The following is a 20,484-nucleotide window of genomic DNA, read 5'->3' as shown; positions in this document are numbered from 1 at the left end:
AAGTTTTGCCATGTTTCATCACTCAAAGATTGATGAAACCCAGCATCACGTGATGAGCTCGGCTCACTTCAGGAAGGAATAGCTTTATCTCCTAGCCAGTAGGAGCCAGGCTTTTACCAACTCTTTGGATGACAGTCCATGTCAGACATTTTATTGTCCATGAAAATCTGAAATATTGTCCATGAAAATCTGAAATATTCGATAAGAACAATCGTACTTTATAGTATCCAATGTCATGTCTAGAAGACTATATGATAATAGTAAATATAAAATGCAAGGAGCAAGTAGATTCTCCTTTTCACTTAAAGCAGTTCCTCATCTGCCTTCACAGAAGAAATACCACAGCATGTTTTCTCCCCCTCCACAGGTAGAGTCTTCAAACGGCTATTAAAAAATACTCTTTGCTCAATACATGGAGATAGATTTTTGGATAAGAGTAAAGAAAACATAAAATTTAACATTAGCACAGAGCTACAGTGATCGAGAACGAAGAACTAGCTTTTCATTGTGGAAGACTGAGAACGAAGTCAGGCCCGAGCAGTGACACACTATGGCCAGGAAACCTACCAAAGCCAAAAGAAAAAGACATTTTAAATAAAAACAGCCCAGGGCTGTTTTCCCCAGATAATTCAAAGACTAAGCCTCCATCCAGGCGTCAGGTACAAACCTCATAAGAGAAACAATTCACAGTAGCACCGATTGTTTCTGAGAATTTTGCTGCACAAGAGCCTACTTAAAAATAATAATACAGCTGCAAATCCATGTGACTCTTATTGCTCTAAGCAGCATTTTATTTCAGCTTACCACTAGCTCACATCTTTCAGAGCCGTATGTAAAATTGTTCCTCATACAGTACCTGTCCTTGTGCTATGTCAAACTATTTTCTAGTTACTAAAGTAGAAATATTTCAACACCACCTAAATTGCTAACATAGAGCTATCTACATCAAGATCAAAAGGTGCATTTCAAATCAACACTCCAGAAGAAATTTGAAGGTAGAAAAGTATTCAGAAGAAAACTGTTGTACGTTGTGTCACACATCATCTTTTCTAAGAACCTTGATCTTGAAAGAAGTTCCACCGAGGCAGAAGTCCCAACCCATGCGGTCCTACGCAGTGCCCTCGGCAGAAGCTGAGATTCAGAGCAGGCACGGAGTAGTCTAGCCAGGCTCAGACTGCATGGCCATTGCTCGTGCTGAGATCTCAAGGTGTAGCAAGAGAAATGGATTTAATCTCCTCACTCAAGTACACTGTGATCTTCAAAAATATTTTAATGAAATCCATTTCACAGCAGCAGTTTGACTTCTTTCACTGTCCCAAAACTTATCAGTGAGACTTCGATTCCCTTCAAAATGGAAAGGATCTTAAACATTCATCTCCTTGATTCAAGATTCCTTGTATCCTTCAAGAGACTACTTTTGGAGACAGGAGATGAATCAGAGTAAAGATGCCACAAACACCAAAGACTTCTGATTTGACACTTGGAAGAAGTTCCTTGGAGGGCCAAAAATCGAGATTCCTATAATGTCCCCAGGATGACTATGCAGGGCAGTGTAGCGCAGCATATGTACTGACAGCCTGGGAAATTTAATTGCAATGTACAAATTCAGGTTGTAACAGACAACAGAACTTACATACACAATATTGGCAATGAACTTCTCATCCACCTCACGGCTAAAACATTTTTCTGGGGCAGGTGTTGGAGTGCAAGCCCTACTGCCCACCCAAAGAGTGGGCTGTGTTCCCTCATTACAGCAATTTTTCTCTAGCTCCATTGCAGCAGCTCTGGTTTCGGGGGTTTTGTTTGGGTTTTTTGAGGGGAGGGATGCAAGGAAGGAAAGAATTCCTCCAAAACCAAAGATGACCATGTACAACACCAGATTTTAAGGCCTACAGAGGCTGAAATTTAGGATAAGGCTACAGAAGGTAAAAACGCTGAAAAAATGGCTCCTATGGATTTTTTTTCTTTCATGGGGAAGAGGAAGAAAGTAACAGAGAGTAAGTAGTAGCTAATAGAAGGAAATGGGAGGTTTATGTTTGGAAGGAGAAAACTGATGTGAAGTACAAGAATCCCAAAGTGACATCAAACCAAAACTCAAGTTATTCTGCAGTGAAAGAACAAACAAGATGAAGGGGATATGGATTGATTTTTTTTGATTTGTCCAAACCCACAAATTTTTGTGCTGAGAAACATGACGTTTTTCAAGTCTTTCCTAAATAACCATGTGTCAGCTTCAGGGATATCTGATTTTAGAAGAAGTAACATGCCTACAAACTATCATTAAAATAACATTTTTCCAGTTCACAAAACTGGTAGAGAGTCTGGGCAAATGCTGGAAGCAGTCACAGGTTGAAGCAGTGAAGTATTTCATCTCCTTTTTCAAAGAGCACTGGATGGAAGGTAGCCATCTCGAGTGTGCTGCCAGACTCAAAGCCAGAGAAGAACCTGGATCCTGTTGAGCCACAGGAAAGCTTCAGAGCGCATTGTGCTTCGGCATTCGGATTCACCAGGCAGCTGGTCGGTGTCCAGCAGGGCAGCTGGGGTCCTTTTTGGAAAGGGCTACAACAGGCATCAATTGCCCTTTGCTTCTTTTGAACTGTATGAGTTCTTATAAAACTCCCTGTATATAGCCACTTTTCTTCAGAAGAACTAGAAGAACTTAAGGTACTGGAATATATTCACTGAAACATTGCAAAATTTTTGTCTATTGAATGGAGAGCACAGCAAAGATGAAGGACAATGAAAATCTCTTCTAAAAAGGTAACATCCACTGATATTGTTTGGGGACCTGGCACCAGCTCATATGCTGTAGTTTAAATTATGTGGAGAAGCAAATTCTTGCTTATTTAGCTATTGTGCAGATTTTAACCTGTCAGAAGAAATGAGATAAAAAGCAGAAGAAAAAAACCATCTGACTAATTTCCATAGGGGCATTTAGTACACGAGCAGAGACTGTTCTTTAAGCATTACTCAGCAACCTACTTTAATAAAACAAGTTTCCAAAAATCCAGCTAAAATACACCTATTGCTTTAATGGGGCCGAAGTTTTACAGCAACCTGTTTCAAGACAGTTAACAGTCTTTTTCACAATAATAAAGCCTAAGCTTTAAAACACACAGGGAATGCTGATAAAAGTATTCTTTATGCTGCTGTTTCCAGTGTTCTCTAGTTTTCTGCCCCAAAAGTGACTCACTAAACAACCAACATGAGATGATGTAAGGCACCCAACTGCTTTTAGCACTGGACGCAGATGTGTACGACCAGCTATGCCTCTCTGTTTTCCCAAGCTGTCAAGCAAAGATAAGCCCAAATAGCTTCATTCTGGAACAAGATACCACACGGGCAATGGCAAAGACAGAAGTCAACTCTGCTGCTCAGAAAGACAGTATTTCCTAGAGGAAACTCCAAGAGCCTTCTCCTTTTAAACAGGTGAGGTAGAAGGAAGCAACACAGTGATTAACTCCTGTCAGGTATAGGCATCATGCGATACACAAAACTCTGTGGAACAATTGCAGAAATAACATTTGCTGCAGGTTTTGCCTTCAAACATGTGGTGAAGAGCTTGGTTTCTTCTCAGAACATTCTCCCATGTTTTAGTATGCATAAATCTACAGCTTTACAGAACACAGAGCTGAACAACTCCCTTCAGGAAACTTTCCCTCCCCAACTATTTCTACATTATCTGAAAGCCTACCTGATAAACAAAAATGTCAGCCTTTTAAAGCAGGCTCTCCCATCTCAAGCAAAACATCATTTCACTTTATATTAATGATGCTTTTTTTTGTGTTCATGTATTTAATTGAAAGCTGATGAGTGATATTCTTTAACAGTTAGAGCCATCAAAACGAAAACCAAATGCAAGCAATGCAAAAGCAAGCCTGAAAATGCAATCAGAAATAAAAAATGATTACAGCAGTCATTAAATGAAAATGCCAGTAGAAAAATCTAGGTGTAACAAGAACAGAATACAAGCATTTCATATCACTGTCCTCACAGGAGCCGAGACTCCAAATCAAACCATTTTTCAGGATATGCAGAATACAAGTGACTGAGCCTTATTTATTGCCTGCTCTACCCCAAAACAGCATGCACAAACTTCCCTTCTGTAATAAGGAAACTCTCAACACCCAGCATCTGCTTTTTCAGAAATGTGAGTTTCAGCAAGACTTAAATTTGCAATGAAGACAGTTGCTGCTACAGTGCTGCTGTCTTGATGACATGCACTAGTAGAACTTTTTTTTTTTTTTTTTTTTTTTTTTTTTAAGATGTGTAAGAGCAGAACTTTTCTTTGATAAGCTTCTGGAGTCAGCTCAGATAAGCTGAAGGACAATACTGACAATGCTATTAAAATTTGCATCTGTTCTCCCACTGGAAAACTAGTCAGGCATAGACATGCAGTGTTCACCTACATCTGGCTACTGCATACCACAAACCCCATTTGAGAAGCCACATTCAGTTTCCACTATAACATTGATAATGATACAGCAGGACTGGTATCTGAATAAACACTGCCCTTGAGATCAGAACCCTATGTTTTCCAAATTACAATTATAGTATCACTCCCCTAAAACAAGGGTTGTCAAATTATATATGAGAAGAAAATAGAACTATAATGAATAAATACACTTTTTCACTTGAATACTTGTCTCATTCATACAATGGCAGCGCTGCTTTTGCAAAGTAGACTGAACTAAGCAGACTATGGATTATTGCTGCCTCCCCCTTTCATTATTAAAAGACTTTGTAACAACAGCATTGTTACAGACAGTCTCAGCACATGAGGCAAGGAAGAGTAACACTTTTGAAAAAGACGGATGGATCAAGTTGTAAACACAGTCGGTCATATTTGGGCCTAACAGGCTTCAAAAAGGTATGTTTCATATAGCTTTCAGGACAAACGTTCTATTATCTGCTCATAAATAGACAGAGCCCGTTCTGCATTAGTAAGCCTACTCTAAAGTTGTGGTTTTCTTCATAACCCACACAAATGAAACTAACCTCTAATTTGTAGTTGAGCCAAATATCTTTGCTGACATCTGTGTCTGAAATCCCAGCGGAACACTCTTACTGATTTTCATCCAACTGTGACAAAACGTATTCAGTGATTACACATTTTATCATCAACATAACTGATAATATATGCCAGATCTACAGAGGGAAAGACATTACTTAGTCCTACTTATTAGAAGTGAGGTAATACATAGGTACTCTGACAACTTTTGCAGTCAATTCAACATCCTCCGTTCAAAAACTTAACTTATGGCAGTAACAACTTTCTGCAGACCCGAACAGATGTTGTTAAATAAAAACTAAATTCAATCCAGTAGCCTATTTCCTTGTCTTTTCAGACAGCAAGACCCACAGCAAGAACAAACATGCAAGTGAACCCCTGACAGCCAGTTTCCTAATGCCAGAACCAGCATATGATGCTGCTATGGCCATCATACTCTAAATTGATCCTGATTAGAAAGTTTAGAAGCTACTATGTTAGCTATATGCAACTGATGGTTCCAGTTTTGTCTTTAGACGCTGAAAGTTATTTAGTTGCACCTAGTATTATTTGCCACACATAGATCCTACCTTATGCCAGCGATACATTTTATTATACCAAAAGCCATGCAAGTAGAAGGGAAAAGCATTATAGAATCATAGAATTGTTTAGGTTGGAAAAGACCTTTAAGATCATCAAGTCCACCACTAAACCATGTCCCTAAGCACCACATCCACCCATCTTTCAAATACCTCCAGGGATGGGGACTCAACCACTTCCCTGGGCAGCCTGTTCCAGTGCCTGACTGCCCTTTCAGTGAAGACATTTTTCCTAATACCCAAGCTAAACCTCCCCTGGCATAACTTCAGGCCATTTTCTCTTGTCCTATCATTTGTTACTTGGCAGAAGAGACCTAAACCCAGCCTCCTTTCAGGTAGTTGTAGAGAGCAATCAGGGCTCCCCTGAGCCTCCTTTTCTCCAGGCTAAACAGCCCCAGCTCCCTCAGCCACTTCTCGTAAGACTTGTGCTCTAGACCCTTCACCAGCTTCGCCACCCTTCTTCGGACACGCTCCAGCACCTCGATGTCCTTCTTGTAGTGAGGGGCCCAAAACTGAACACAGTACTCGAGGTGTGGCCTCCAGCAGATCGACACTCCCACCCAACTTGGTGTCGTCTGCAAACTGACTGAGGGTGCACTCGATCCCCTTGTCCAGATCATTGGTAAAGATATTAAACAGAACTGGCCCCAATACTGAGCCCTGGGGAACACTGCTTGTGATCAGCCACCAGCTGGATTTAACTCCATTCCCCACAGCTCTTTGGGCCTGGCCATGCAGCCAGTTTTTTTATCCAGCAAAGAATATGCCCATCCAAGCCATGAGCAGCCCGTTTCTCCAGGAGAATGCTGTGGGAAACGGTGTCAAAGGCTTTACTAAAGTCTAGGTAAACAATTTCCACAGCCTTTCCCTCATCCACTAAGCGGGTCACCTTGTCATAGAAGGAGATCAGGTCAGTCAAGCAGGACCTGCCTTTCATAAACCCATGCTGACTGGACCTGATCACCTGGTTGTCCTGTATGTGCCGCAGGATGGCACTCAGGATGATCTGCTCCATAACCTTCCCCAGCACCAAGGTCAGACAGACCTCTAGTTCCCCAGATCCTCCTTCTGGCCTTTCTTGTAGATGGGCGTCACATTTGCTAACCTCCAGTCAACTGGGACCTCCCTGGTTAGCCAGGACTGCTGATAGATGATGGAAAGTGGCTTGGTGAGCACTTCCACCAGCTCCCTCAGTACCCTTGGGTGGATCCCATCCAGCCCCATAGACTTGTGCATGTCTAAGTAGTGTAGGAGATCACTAACCATTTCCCCTTGGATTATGGGGGCTTCATTCTGCTCCCCATCCCTGTCTTCCAGCTCAGGGGGCTGGGTACCCAGAGAACAACTGGTCTGACTATTAAACGGTGAGGTAAAGAAGGCATGAAAGTACCTCAGCCTTTTCCTCATCCTTTGTCACTATGTTTCCCTCCACATCCAATAAAAGATGGCGATTCTCCTTAGCCGTCCTTTTATTGTTAATGTATTTATAGAAACATTTTTTTATTGTCTTTTACAGCAGTAGCCGGATTAAGTTCTAGTTGGGCTTTGGCCCTTCTAGTTTTCTCCCTGCATTACCTCACGACATCCTTGTAGTCCTCCTGAGTTGCCTGCCCCTTCTCCCAAAAGTTGTAAACTCTCCTTTTTTTCCCCTGAGTTCCAGCCAAAGCTCTCTGTTCAGCCAGGCCGGTCTTCTTCCCCACTGGCTTATCTTTCGGCACATGGGGACAGCCTGCACCTGTAAGATTTCCTTCTTGAAGGATGTCCAGCTTTCCTGGACTCCTTTACCCTTCAGGACTGCCTCCCAAGGGACTCTGTCAACCAGGCTCCTAAACAGCCAAAGTCTGCCCCCCAAAAGTCCAAGGCAGCAGTTCTGCTGACCCCCCTCCTTACTTCTCCAAGAATGGAAAACTCTATCCTTTTGTGATCGCTATGCCCAAGACAGCCTCCAACCATCACATCACCCACAAGTCCTTCTCTGTTCGCAAATAAAAAAAATGAGGTAACAGGAGTCAGCCTGCTGGTTGTCACCACTGTTGCTCCTGTATTAGTTGTACTGCTGTAATGCATGCTTTGCAAGGCTGGCAGAACCGAATCCCTAGTTCCACTGCTCTGTTTAGGAAAACTGTCCCACTCCTATGTTTAGAATGGATTAAAAGCTAGCAATCCCTTGTTGCCTGACGCTGCCTCTGCCAGAGTTGGAAAAAAAACCTCCTGCGTGAGATAGGCATCAACTTTATTATTATTATTATTATTGAACTTTTGAGCAAGCTTTCTAGCAGAGAGGCTTCAGGACCTGCTCTGAGCATCCATTTACACCCACAACCCCGGACAGAAAACACGAGCACACTGATAAGCTGGTACAGGTGCACTGAAGCCTGACAGAAGCTACGGCTGCGCTGCAGGCTGCCTGCCATCACAGGATTTTATTTCTGCATTATTATTGGGCAACGCTAAGGTGGGTATTAAGACAGCCTGCCAAGATAAATTAAAGGTCTACTGGCCCTTAACAAGAAACAGTATCCCCACCCTTGACTTAGAGGTTACGGGTGACACCGCACATTATGTTCACCTTGCTTTCGTCTTCTGCCTGAAGTTTAGATGCACTAAAATGTAATCAAGAGCAGTCATGCGTGATTTGAGACACTTGGCTCCCGCTATCAGTAGATGCCCGGTCCTGCAGCATAAAGACCAACCAGGGATCTCTTCACGCAAGTTCTGTGAACAAAAGCCCGTGCTGCCTCCTTTGGCAGCAGGGACACTCGCTGCATATTGTTAGTTTGTACGCTGCTGAGAAAACATATTGCCACCATTCAGCTGCTCAGGAACTCTAGCCACCGCGCGGGGGAATGCTATACTGAAAACCTTCACAAATTTTTGTTGGAAGCGGGCCAAATGGAGTTGTGGTTGTTACCGGGTGCAAATGCAGTGACTTTATCCCAAGGCATACTGAGTGTTTAAGTCTTCCAAATAAATTCCTCCACACTCCCCTTAGGGATGACCTATCATCCCAGACCAGAAGATGCTTTCCCACCCCATCTCTGGACGAGGAAAAAGCAGACCACCTCCACCACGCTCTCCCTCCCTCCCCCTACAATTTAAAAGTTATAGTCCTATGAAATCAGGACATACACATGGGGATCATCCCATGCATCATTTCCAGCTCTGGCTTTTCTAGTTTAAAAATACGAAAGATAAAGTTACTGAAGACTTCAGGGATCAGCATGTAACATTAATTCCTCTTGCTAACTGGTGTTTGGACCATGCAGAGCCTTGATCCCTGACAACAGGGCTTCAACGATGGAAACATTGGCATTACCAATGACAGAAGCGCTGCTTCTTAATGCAAACTTCATAAGGCTGCATGGCCAAATTCCTGCAGAGATACTGAAAAGTTTTTTCTGACCAGTTCAGTTAGGCCAGCCCCTTTTAGCAGCCTCCTTGCACTAAGCCGTTCAAGGGGCTTTATTTTTTTTTTTTTTAAATAAAAAACCCCACACCAATTGTTTTAAGTCACCTACAATGGAACTCGGGTTTTTGTTCAGTCCATGCAAGCAAATACAAATACTAAACTCATGAACAGTTAAAATCAAAAACATTTACAAGAAAGATACCCTCTGAAATTCACAGAAGCAAACAGATTTGACTGAAGAAGTTTATGCTTTCAGGAGTACCAGCTAAAAATAGGTAGTGTCAGCTATGCAAGAATTTAAAGAGTAGTGGCCAGTATTGTCTGAGAGATCTGTCCAATTTTTAAAGCATCAGTTACCAGAGGAAGTGAGTACAAGTCCCCGAGATCCAAGAATCTCAGGATGATCACCTCCTCCTCTTTTAATTAATGTACCACATACCTAAGGAGAGAAAAAAAGAGCTCACTGTGCTGAAACAAAGAGACTAAACCACACTGGGGGATACAAGCCACGATTCAAGCACAGATTGAAAAGCACATTTCCAAAGTCTAACAGTACATGCCACAGAGAAGATGATAGCACTTAGAAGCACTTATTTGCTATCCATTTCTCTGCAGGCTAAGATTTTTGATGCAGATTTTACTGTACCTTCTGGCTGTACAGATCAGAGACCTGAGAACATATAGGCCCTTCAATTATCTTACTGTCCTCAGCCTGTTAGACTCTTACAGGTATAGATACGGTTTCACCAGTACCCATTTATGCTCACTTTAATTCATTACCAAAGGAAGACTCAACCTCTTCTCCTTGTAAGCCTTCCCTCATTCTTCAGACACAAAAGAAACTTTCTGTCCCATCTAAAAACTTCAGGCAAGCAAAGGACAACACATTTCTTCACTTTCAGCACTGGCAATCCGGGGGGGGGGGGGGGGGGGGGGGGGAAGTTGCATCAAGCCCTTTTTAACAAGGTTATTAAGCGTTATCAAAGTAACAGTGCCTCCAGGGACTTATTCCAGCCTGTTCCCAAGTATTATCCCCCCAGCAGCAAAACCCAGCGACAACGCGCACCTCATCTGTCAATGCTGGAAGAGAGCTGGCGAGAAAAGGGTCTCGGAGACTGTAAAAGAGATTAAACTGGAACTGAATGGAGGTAGGTAAATCACTACCATCAAAGCGTTACAGGCACATAAAGGCACACAGGTGAAGAGGCTAATAAAAACGCTCCTCTAGAAGTGAATACAGCCGAAATATACGGTTTTCAATAAAGGCTTAAAAAAAAAAAAGGAGACTCGGGAGAGGGGCTGCAAGCAGCTCTCCTCCTCCTGCCTCCTTCCACCTCCCAAAAGGCACCATAAATCGCAGTTATCCTCCCACCCCCCAAAAGACAGTATTAAAATACTTCTGCCTAGGAGATAGCAGGTTCACGTCCCTGAAAAGTTTACGCAGGTATCAAACTTTAACTACAGACATTTTCTTTTCCCTCCCCCTCTGCAGATTACCCCTCCTTTTTCAAATGGGAAAAGTCTGCAAGGAGGAGGGAGGACGGGCGAGGGGAGAAGGCGGCAGGAATGAAAGGCGGCCCCGACCCGCTGCGAGGGGTGCACAGGCAGGCAGGCTTCGGCTCCCTACCTGGAGGGTCCATTTCAATGTAAAATATCAGCTCAGTGGAATAGGGCATCATCACTTCCCTCCAGTCCGTGTCATCGCGGTCCATATCCCACACCGTGTTGTACATCGCGACGGTCAAGTCCCGGCAGGTTTATAAATAAGAGATTGGCTTTCTCGGCTTTTAATGGAAGGAGGGGGGGAAAAAAAAAAAAAAAAAAAAAAAAAAAAGCCGAGAAGAATCCACCCCGCTCTAAAATAATACTTCTAGCAAAAAAAATTTTAAAAAAAATCGCAAAATTAAACTTAATTAAAAGAAAAAAACCCCACCACACAAGCCACCTCAGCAGCTGCCCCGGAGGAACTAAGATAGGTAGTTATATATATAATATAGTGTTTCTTTTTGTTTAAAAAGACACCTTTCCACAGAAAAGCCACTTTCCTGAATTCTCTGTAGAAATCGCCATTTTCGGGGTATTTTTAAAACACCGGGCTGAAAGCAAAACAAGCCTCCCCCCCCGCAAAGGCGGGGGGTGGGAAGAAGCGGATAAAAAGGGGAGATTTTCGGTCTCTGGATGAATTCTTTCCGCCGGCGGAGGAGAAAGGAGGGGGCGGCGGGCAACAATAACGGCGGGCGCGGAGCCCGAAGCGGGGCGGGCAGCGCTGGGGGCCGCTCGGCCCGCGGTCCCCGCCGGCTCGGCTCTCAGCTCAGCTCAGCTCAGCGCTGGGCGGGCAGCCCGCGGCGGCGTCGCCCGCCGTGCCCAGCTGGCAGCCCTGCGCGGCTCCGGTGGCGGCCCCGGGCGGCTCCGGCAGGTCGCGGCCCCGGGCTCTCTGCGGCGCTGCCGGCCCCGCTCGGTTTCATTTTAAGAGGCTCTGAGGGGCCCAACCGTCGCCAACCGCCTCTTGCCGAGGACGAGGCCACGCCCCCCCGGCGCCGCGCGGGAGGGGCCCCGGGGGCGGGGCTTCGCGCCGGCTTTTTAACCCCTTCGAGGAGAACGAGGGGGGGGGGCCTGCGAGCGGGCGCTTCCACGGGGAAAAGGAGGGGGTGGGCAAAAAAGTCAGAAGGGGTAACGTCCCTCTTCACGCCGACGAGATATGCCCAGAAAGAAAGCGTGGCAGAAAACAAACATCTATTTCTCCAGTTGCCTAACTTTTCCCTTTCGCCACTTCGGCCGCCTCTCTCGCCGCCTTTCCCTAGCGCCCCCCCCTTCTGAGGAGAGAGGGGGAGGTGGTAGGTCCCTCGGCTGGCCTGTCGCCAAGGGGCTGCTGCCGCGGAGCACGCGCGGGGGGCGGGGGGAGGCGAGCCCAGTTGCCAGAGCTGCCGTCTTTGTCTGAGGGAGCAGCGAGCGCCGGGATTGGCAGAGGGCTCCGGGCGGCTCACCCAATCAGCTGGCGGCGAAGCCGGCCGGCTCGATGGCGATTGGCTGAGCGCCCCAGTTACTAAGCGGGACAAAGAAAGGCGAGCGCTGAGGGGGAAAGGGGGGACGGGGCCGGGGGTCCGCGGGCACCCCGGCCCCCCCGGCCCCCCGCGCCCCCGGGCCCCGCAGCCCGGCCGGGGCAGCCCCGGGATGGGCCGTGCGCCCCCCGCCGCGGCCGGCACGACTGCTACCGGGGCGGGAACGCCAGCGGGCCGGTGCCCCGCAGCGGCGGGCCTACCTGCTACCCTCCAGCCAGGGCCGCCCCCCACTTTGGGGATGGGGTCTGTGGGAGAGGGTCACGGCCCAGGCCCAGGCCCAGGAGGCCCTTTGCAGGTAGAGCCGCTGTCCCCATCCCCGGCTGGGGCCTGGGCTGGCCGACACCCCCCCCGCACCGCCCCCCGGCTGCCTGCCCTGCCGCTGCAGCCAGAAGCACGGGCTCTGCTCCCCTGCCTTACTTCGGCCGGTCCCTGGCGGCTGCCTGCTGCGTATTCCAAATAATAACCTGAGCGTTTCAGGGCATCATAACCGTCCGCCAGCTAGAGTGTGACCCTCGGGGAAACCCAACGCTCTTCCTAGCGACATAACCAGGGAAAAAAAAAAAACAGAGGAAAAGGCACGAAAGGGGATGGATGCCTCTCACAAGCTTTGGGATAAATCCGAGCTGCAAACACACCCGAAACTGAACTTCGGCTTGCCTGCCAGCTACATCCTGATGGCCAGAGCCTAAGCCCACAGCCCACAAGCACCGGCGGGAGGCAGAAATGCAGCCAGCTCGGCAGCCAGCCTTGGTCTTAGCGTGGCGAAGCATCCTTACAGAAAGGCAGAATGACAGCTGTTGAGAAATGAAGGAAAAGCCCTTTCCAGAGACTTCCAACCAGTGTCGCAGGCACAAGGACGGACGAGCACCTTGATCTGCTGTGGAGGTGTCAGGGAATGTTAGAAAACCCAGCACTGAAGTTGTCTGCTTTATTTGCACTTTAAAGCAGGGAAGAGTAAGTTATGAATAATTTCTCCTGCTCTAGCACTAGGTAGACAGCTCCTGAAAACATACTCCTGGCTTAGGTGAACCAGAGGGTAACTGCAACATTGAATAACTGAAAGGCTGTACCCAACGTAGGAGTATGTGGGAAGAGCTGGGCACAGAGGGTCTGAAGTTTGCTGATGTATCACAACTTCCAGGGCAAGCAAATGAGAGCAGTGTTGCTCCAGTAATAGAGCTCCTTGAGGGGCGGACAGCTGCAGAGGAGCACAGGGCTTTGATTCAAACAACTCACTGTAGATAAATTAATTTTATATCCCCATCCACAAACTCTGATTAATCCACGATAACCAGATACGATTCCTTTTTCTAATTTTTAAATTAAATTTCTTGGGCTGATACAATATATGAGCTCGAACTTGCTCAAAGTGAAGTGCCCTCCTTGGAAGCACACCCCTCTCCCTCAGTGAAATTTAAGTTGGTACCGGGTACAAACCATCTGCTGCCCACCGACGGTGCGTGGGGCCAGGCTGCAGAGCAGCCCCACAAGGGTTGGGCGGTGAGTGCAGGTGTAAATATGGACGCTGCTTTGCAGCCCCTGCGGAGCTGAGAAATGGGGCTGCTGTCCCTACCGCAGCCCTCAAACTTGGATTAGCAGCTCTGGCGGGGGGGGGAAGAAGGAGGAGGCAGACTTGGGTTGAAATTCATTTTCCCCCTTCCTGCACCTCATTATAAGTTCCACCCACATAAGACCTAATTACTTGGCTTTTATGCTGGCAAAGTGGATTTCGTCCTTGCTGTTTCCCATGGTGGTTGCCTTCATTTTCATGGCGGCACTGATGGTTACAGCTTATTGATGTTTTCACTTTAGTGATTTAAAGCAGAATACATTTGTTATTAGCACTGGTTTCTCTCATTGCTGCTTTAATCAAAGATGCAATTTAAGGCAAAGGATTGTGTGTAATGGTAAACAGTAGGATAATGCCTTGAGAGAACAGAATATTAATGTGTTTTTATTTCTCAAAACTCTGCTTATAATATATCCAGGATTACTTGGCTCCCAACACGCATGCATGGGGCGCTCCCTTTCCTACCACACTGCCTGCCTTGCAATAGGGGCGAATGGTTGTGTGCATGTGCGTGCCGAGGGGGAAGAGGGAGGCACAAGTGCTGCCTTACACACTGCAAAATCCCCTCTGCCTGTGCATCTCTCCTCCACAGGCACAAAGTCGAAGCATCCAGCACCAGGGCAGTGACCTCGGAGAACAGAAACAAAACTGGGAGCACGCCGAGCGCTCAGGGATGCTCGAGGTCTGGCTGAGCACTATATCACCCCAAGTCGGGAAAAGCTACATGGAAACACGGAAATAAAATAATGGCGATAATGACAATGCTTGAGCAGGGGGGGCACAGTGCTCGAGAAGGGGTCCTGGTGCCCCACGCTAAGGCTGAAAGGCAAGAAGTGAGCACAGCGTCTGCTGCCTCCCCGGTGTCCCCACATCGATGGCCCTGCATTCGCTCGCTTTCATTTCCTTGGATCTCACAATTTGCATTTCAAGGCAGGATTAAATATTGAAGTTTTGAACGCTTCCATGTGCTTCAGGAGGAGCCGAACGGACCCGCGCTGGAACAGGCTGAACACAGAAAAGCCATTTGTGCCAAACTCCTTGGTTTCCTCTTTGCCGAGCCATGATAATGTGATATCCGACAGCTGAATGTAGGCCACAACAGGCTTTTATAGTTGGAGGGGTGGAGGAGGGAGGGGGGCTGAATCCACAGCGCTGCCAGCCAAACGCACTAAAATGATGAGAGATTTTTGGGGCAGGCTGGAGACTCCTGGCTGCTCCCGAGATCCAAATATTAGGTTCGCTGTTAGCACAAGCTCAGGGCCTGCTGGAGGGGAGCTTGTAGAAGGTAGAGCTTTGTTCACATCGGAAAGGACGACTCCCTGGCCGGCAGTAAATGCTACACGAAATTACTAGCCTTGCGCTGCTCAGACACCGGGATTTGTGGAGTATCTGCCATAATTGGTGGCCAGCTTCCCACAAGGGCAGCCGCATCTTGCGAGTAACAGCACGAGAACAACCAGTCGCGGCGGTTTGGTTTAGTTAACGGATTATTCCTGCCTGTTTTGCACCTCCTGGTGATGAGGAGACAAGGGAAGGCAGGAGGGTTAGCCTGCTTTGGCTCACACGCTGCCTCTGGGGTCTCAGCTCGGTGTGCTGCAAGCTAAACCTGGGGCTTGCTGGCAGGAGAAGAGGTGGTGGGAAAGATGGAGGTTTATCCTGTTTTCCTGAGCCAGCATGGTGCTGGCAGCACGGGGACGGTGCAAGCACCATCTTTCCCTTGAATTGTACAATCTGAGCCCCGCAAATACCCCAGGACCACAAAGCATTTGCCACCAGAGTATTACCCCCTGCGGGGGTGAAGTAGCAGCAGTTTCCCTCCCCGCATCCTCCTGCACCTTCATGTGAAATGTAATGGGTGCTTTTAACAAGGACTGTGCTGTCTCCTCTCTGCTTTAAAGTCATTTTATGTCCTAGTAGGCTGCAAAACAGTTGCCTCGCTCCACCCCAGATGCGGCCGCATTTCTGTGGTGAGGAAAAACTCTGGCAAGTGTGCCCAAGTCGGGTGCTTTGGTTTCAAAATTATACATTGCATTAAAAACCTGTATTAAAGAATAATATGCGGTCTGCAGAAACATTCAAGTGAAACACTTCAGTGTTAGGAAGTGTCTTATTTACAGCTGTCGGAGCAGCCCGTGCCCTCTTCCCTCCCATGTCCACACGACAAGGAAAGAGGTCGAAATCGGGGCTCACACACGTAACGTTTGTAGCACAATGCATGACACAGTTGAGCTTGTGAGGAATCATACATTAGGCATTTCCTAACTTAAAAGCACTTGGCTTTGCATTGTAAACAACATTCTTTTAACATAGGAAATAACATTAAAAAAAAAAAAAAAAGAATAAGATCTTTAAATAAATGTCTACAACGTAGGTTATTGCAGCTGGACCTAAGGTTTTCCTCAGCAAGGTTTGGACTGGCCTTTCCTCACTGCTCCAGACGTTTCTGCCTCAAAAATTGCAGGAGCAACGTTTGGGGCTGGAAGCAGAAAGCTGCTCTCCTGTGAGGGGAGAGGAGGTATGTGCGGCTTTTGCAGCTGGACAGCGTGTGCCAACCCCGTGCTCTGCCCACGGGGGTCCGCGGTAGACACCTCTGCTCCGAAGGGTGCCCGGGGATGGGTGTGCGAGGGGGTGGGCACGGGGGGGTGAGGGAGAGGACACGCCGCGCTGAGCTGTGCTGAATTGCTGCTTTGGCAGACAGCACCGGGCCAGCTCTTTAGAAAGTTCACGTTCAGTTATTGTTTTGACAGGCTGCCAAAGTTTTCCTGAGGAATGCAGGCAGCAGAAGGGAAATGGTGATTTTCAAACTTTTTTTTTTTATAACTCAGCCAAACCAGAATGGAATTTCATGGGAAAAGCGAAAGGTACATCTCTAGCCTTGGGGCATCCTCGCTGCCAAATTTCAGAGGCTGGCTGCGAACAATGGAGGTGTCGGAGCATCTCCGAAGCAGCGCACACTTGCACGCACTCACATGTGCTCACTCACGCTCACACTCACACACTGGAAGCATCTTCTCTAACGGCGAGTGCTCCCGCCCTACACCCGACGCCCCCAGGAGACTGACATTAACCCATAGCGCTTAAAAAAAAAAGTATCCGTGGTGTAAAAGCAGAAAACAAAGCCTGTTTGCAGCTGATGAAGGGTTTGCGACTTGGCCTTAGGAGGACGCTTAGGTGCGCTCCCCACCCCGATCGCAGCCCGCAGCCAGCTATGCACGGCACTTCAGGGACCCCACAGCCTCGGAGGGCACCCCCTTTCCCCCCCTCCACTCTTCACTGTGTCAGTCCCAGAGCCTCAGGGTATTTTTGCAGGTCTTCCTACCCCAAGGAAGGGCAGGAGGCTGCAAGCTCCCCTCCTCCTCCTCCACGGAGGCGGCACAGCAGCCGGTGAGCTGGGCTCCGGCGCTGCGGCACCCCGGGGTCTGCAGGGCCGTGGAACCGGGCTGGGGGAGCTGCCAGTTACCTTATATTTTCCAGTACACTAATTTCTCTTGTCATCTTGCCAGTGACAAACACAGGGAGTTAAACAGAGCAATCCATTAAAGAAGCAGCCTGACAGACCGATTGTTAAGGGTTTCAGCGATCCCCATTTACACTAGCTTGAAAAAAAATTTCGCCTCGAGCAGCTCCAATTACAGAATTATCGGACCACACTCCGGTCCCTTTGTGCACTTCGCATCTCTGTCATCGTTCCAGGCCTCTCTCTATTTAGTCGCTTGGAAATGGTGAGCAGAATGGAAGGAGACTTGTAACAAGTTCAGAGAAATTAGAGGGGAAAAAAGAGAGAGAAGAAAGCTGCCCCCCCCCCCCCCCCCCCAATTCTGATGTCCTAAACCAGGACATTTTTGAAATGTAACACTGTATAGGAATTTAAAATATTTTTCACTTCCTCTATTCACTGCTTTAATGCACTGGAACTACTTGCTCAGATTTTTTTTCCCGAGGAATGTACAATAACCACTCTGTAAATTCCTCGGGTCTGATTTTAAGAGGAACTGTAGAACTTTATTCATGGAGGAAAGAAATAATCCCAATACCTTCCTGCAATAACTCTTTCTTTTTCATAAACATGGCAGTGTATGTTTTGATCACAGCCAGCAACGCAAGTGGCAGGAAGAGGAAATCGACGGCACGTCTAGGAAAACCGAGGTCTTGTCCCTGCTCTGCTGCCATCCCACTTGGTGACCTTCAGGCTGGATTGCCAGCACCGGTTTGAAGGTGGCACCATTCCCGGTAGGAGGAATTCTGGAAAAGCCCAGATGAGTGGTCACGTCTGCAAATGCAAAGCTTGAACTCTGTAGATTTGTTATTATTATGAAAAAAAAAAAGAAAACCCAAACCCCAAAGCAATGGTTTTCCTGCCATGGGATGCAAAGCTGAAGTGTTCCCTAACCCTTCACCCGCGACTGAGCCAGGCACTGTCGCCCATGACGCAGCAGCTACGTGACGTAGACGTTATGCCCCCAACCAAACGTGACCTCAGCTATTTGTCTTCCAACAAACTCTCCTGTTCCTGGCTTCCCAAATGATTTTATGATCTCATAGTTAGTGTTATCCTAGTACTCGTACCCTCATATATCCGTAACATGTTACCCTAGGGTAAGAAAACACCCCCCTTTTCTGGCAGCGCAGATTATCTGGTTTCACAGGGAGGATAAGTGAGCAAAGCCGTCCCTAGGTACTGCTGGGGGGAGGCTGAGATCAAGCTTCAGTGCTGATGCACGAGTGAATGCTGGCTTCACTCTGGCCATAAACAGAAGGAAGTTTCTCATGGCTGGGTCCCCAGTCCTGCCAGGGGACCTCCTTGTCCCTGTCCCTTTCCCTGGGATGTGGTGGAGCTGACCCATCCCTCTTTGGGTCCGGGGAACCTTGCTGCAACGCATCCGTACTCAGAGCTCTGCCCAGCCGCACTAACGGAGACTCCCACCCAAGGTTTTGGGTGGAGATCGAAAGCGGGAGAAAAAACCCATAACAACCCAGGGAGCTCTCAGGGGTATTGAAAAGTCATCTCATTTCTTATTAATCGCTTAGGCCAAGAATTCAAACGTCGGCAGCGTGTTGGCTGGGGTTGTTTTCCTTGCAGTTATCCACATGCAATTCATGCCTTGGAAAATGACCCATTTACCATCATGCATTGTTGCTTAGCTACACGCGCTTTCCCTCTAAGTTTTCCCAAATGGAAACATGGCTCTATTTGCTTTGGAGATCATTTTCCCTGGCTTTCTTTGCTTTACAGTAAATAAGCGCAAGAAGAACAGCCTCTGAACGCTAAGCGGGGAAATAAAACAGAGCTGTGTAGGGTAATCATTTAAAAACCAGCACATGAACGCGATGCCTTCCTCGTCCAGCCAAGGTGATGGGCAGGGAGGGCTTGAGCAAAGGCAACTTGCAGATCAGCTTCTTTAAGACCTTTTTTTGTCTGTCCTTTGCATTAAGGTTCTTTCCCTGCTGAAGATTTCCAAACGCAAAGGGGGAATTTGGTTGAATAAAGCTAGGTTCCCAAGAGAAGAATATTAATTTCCTGGAGGACAGATGGGACTTTAGGGCACTGAGAACTCACTCTGTGTCTCTGCTGCCACACTTGCCTTGTGGAGCCCTAGGCATCCTCTAGAAACAGGCAGGAAAGCACCTCCCTCGTCCCTGCAAAGCACCGCGCCACTTTGCACCACCAGACGGGACTTTATCACCATCAAACCCCAAAATTTCACAGGTTCACTGAGTCCCGGCTGCAGTGGCGTAGCTGTCGGTGGGCACACGCTGGCAGATCAGCCACCGCAGCGTGAAGTTCACCCTGTGCAACACAGATGTCCTCCGAATGTGCAACAAATCCAGAGCATTTGGAAGGCATCAGCTTTACTGACCGTGCACGGAGGGACTGTGCAGCACGTGTGCGGCTGGTGCCCTGCCTCCCAGGAGCGTTGGTCTTGCTAAGCACGTGCCTTAGGGCTGAGCTGTGCCGGCATGGTTCTCACGTCCAGGATTTCCAGATGTCTGGGAGTTCTTCTGTTCCTTGACAATCAAACAAAACCTTCAATATCTTCAGATTTTGCTGAGGACAAAGCTTTGGGGTAAAAAGGCGGCCAGGTCTCTATCACAACACGTAAGTTGGTAGAGACCAAAGTGCAAAAAGTTTTGTTTCTTAGTGCCATGAACATGTGCTGGACGTGAGCTCTCTGCAGAGCATAGGCAAAGCCGGCAGCTGCCGGAGCGCTGGGTGCCTGCAGCTTCCAGGAGGAGTGGGACGCCCCGAAAGGTGAGCTCTCGCCCTGCCTTCTGCTGACAAAGCATAAAATGTGTATTGTCTCCGAAAATAAAAAGGGGAGAGACAAAGTAAATAGTGTGGTACTGATTACCAGGCCAACATACTGGTCTAAGGTTTAATACAACAGTTTCCAGGCCAAGAACCTGCCAGAAAGTGAAGAAGGGTATTGTACCTATGCAAATCCCGGCCAGTGGGTTAACACGTCCCAAACACTGTGGGCTCTGTGAGAGCTGCCAGAACCTGAAGAAGCCACCTTTACTGCCCTGCTACTTGGAAGCTCTTATCTTGCTTTGACCAAACATACACAATACAGCTTTGTTTTAGGCACTACCTCCCAGATGAATGGCCTCTTAAAAGTGCTTTGAGGAATTAAATGAGAGAAAACAGTAGGAAGGGGAGAGGCAGGGGAAGGAGAGAAAAGGTTGCTGCTGCAGTACAGGAGTCAAAGTTGGTGGATACTAAAACCACTAAATAAGGAGCTAGGAGCATGGGTGACCAGGCTCCCTGCCACCAGAGGCACCCTGAGACAGTGGCTCGGTCCCAAAGCAAGTATCCACTTCACCATCCCCTGTGTCCCTGCAGCAAGGATGGGGATGCT

The 20,484-nt window shown here is 47.7% G+C and overlaps 1 protein-coding gene across 2 annotated transcripts in view; it reads right to left on the bottom strand.

Annotated features, from left to right (window-relative positions):
- Window positions 1–20,484, bottom strand: part of LOC309590456 (phosphatidylinositol 3-kinase regulatory subunit gamma) — a gene marked incomplete at its 5' end in the record, with an annotated part of 83,259 nt that overhangs the window by 23,718 nt on the left and 39,057 nt on the right. The window contains one exon of one of the 2 annotated variants that reach the window (XM_082311674.1): window positions 10,626–10,812. The exons of the other annotated variant lie outside the window; for it this stretch is intronic. Coding sequence (XP_082167800.1) covers window positions 10,626–10,731 — 106 coding nt within the window. Of the gene's footprint in view, window positions 1–10,625; window positions 10,813–20,484 lie in introns of those variants that run through there. 2 annotated transcript variants of the gene reach the window in all.

Source organism: Platalea leucorodia (assembly GCF_965183815.1).
Source record: "Platalea leucorodia genome assembly, chromosome: 5".
In the NCBI taxonomy this organism is placed as follows: domain Eukaryota; kingdom Metazoa; phylum Chordata; class Aves; order Pelecaniformes; family Threskiornithidae; genus Platalea; species Platalea leucorodia.
The sequence above is the reverse complement of the archived record's forward strand: the minus strand, read 5'-3'. Positions and strand labels throughout refer to the sequence as shown.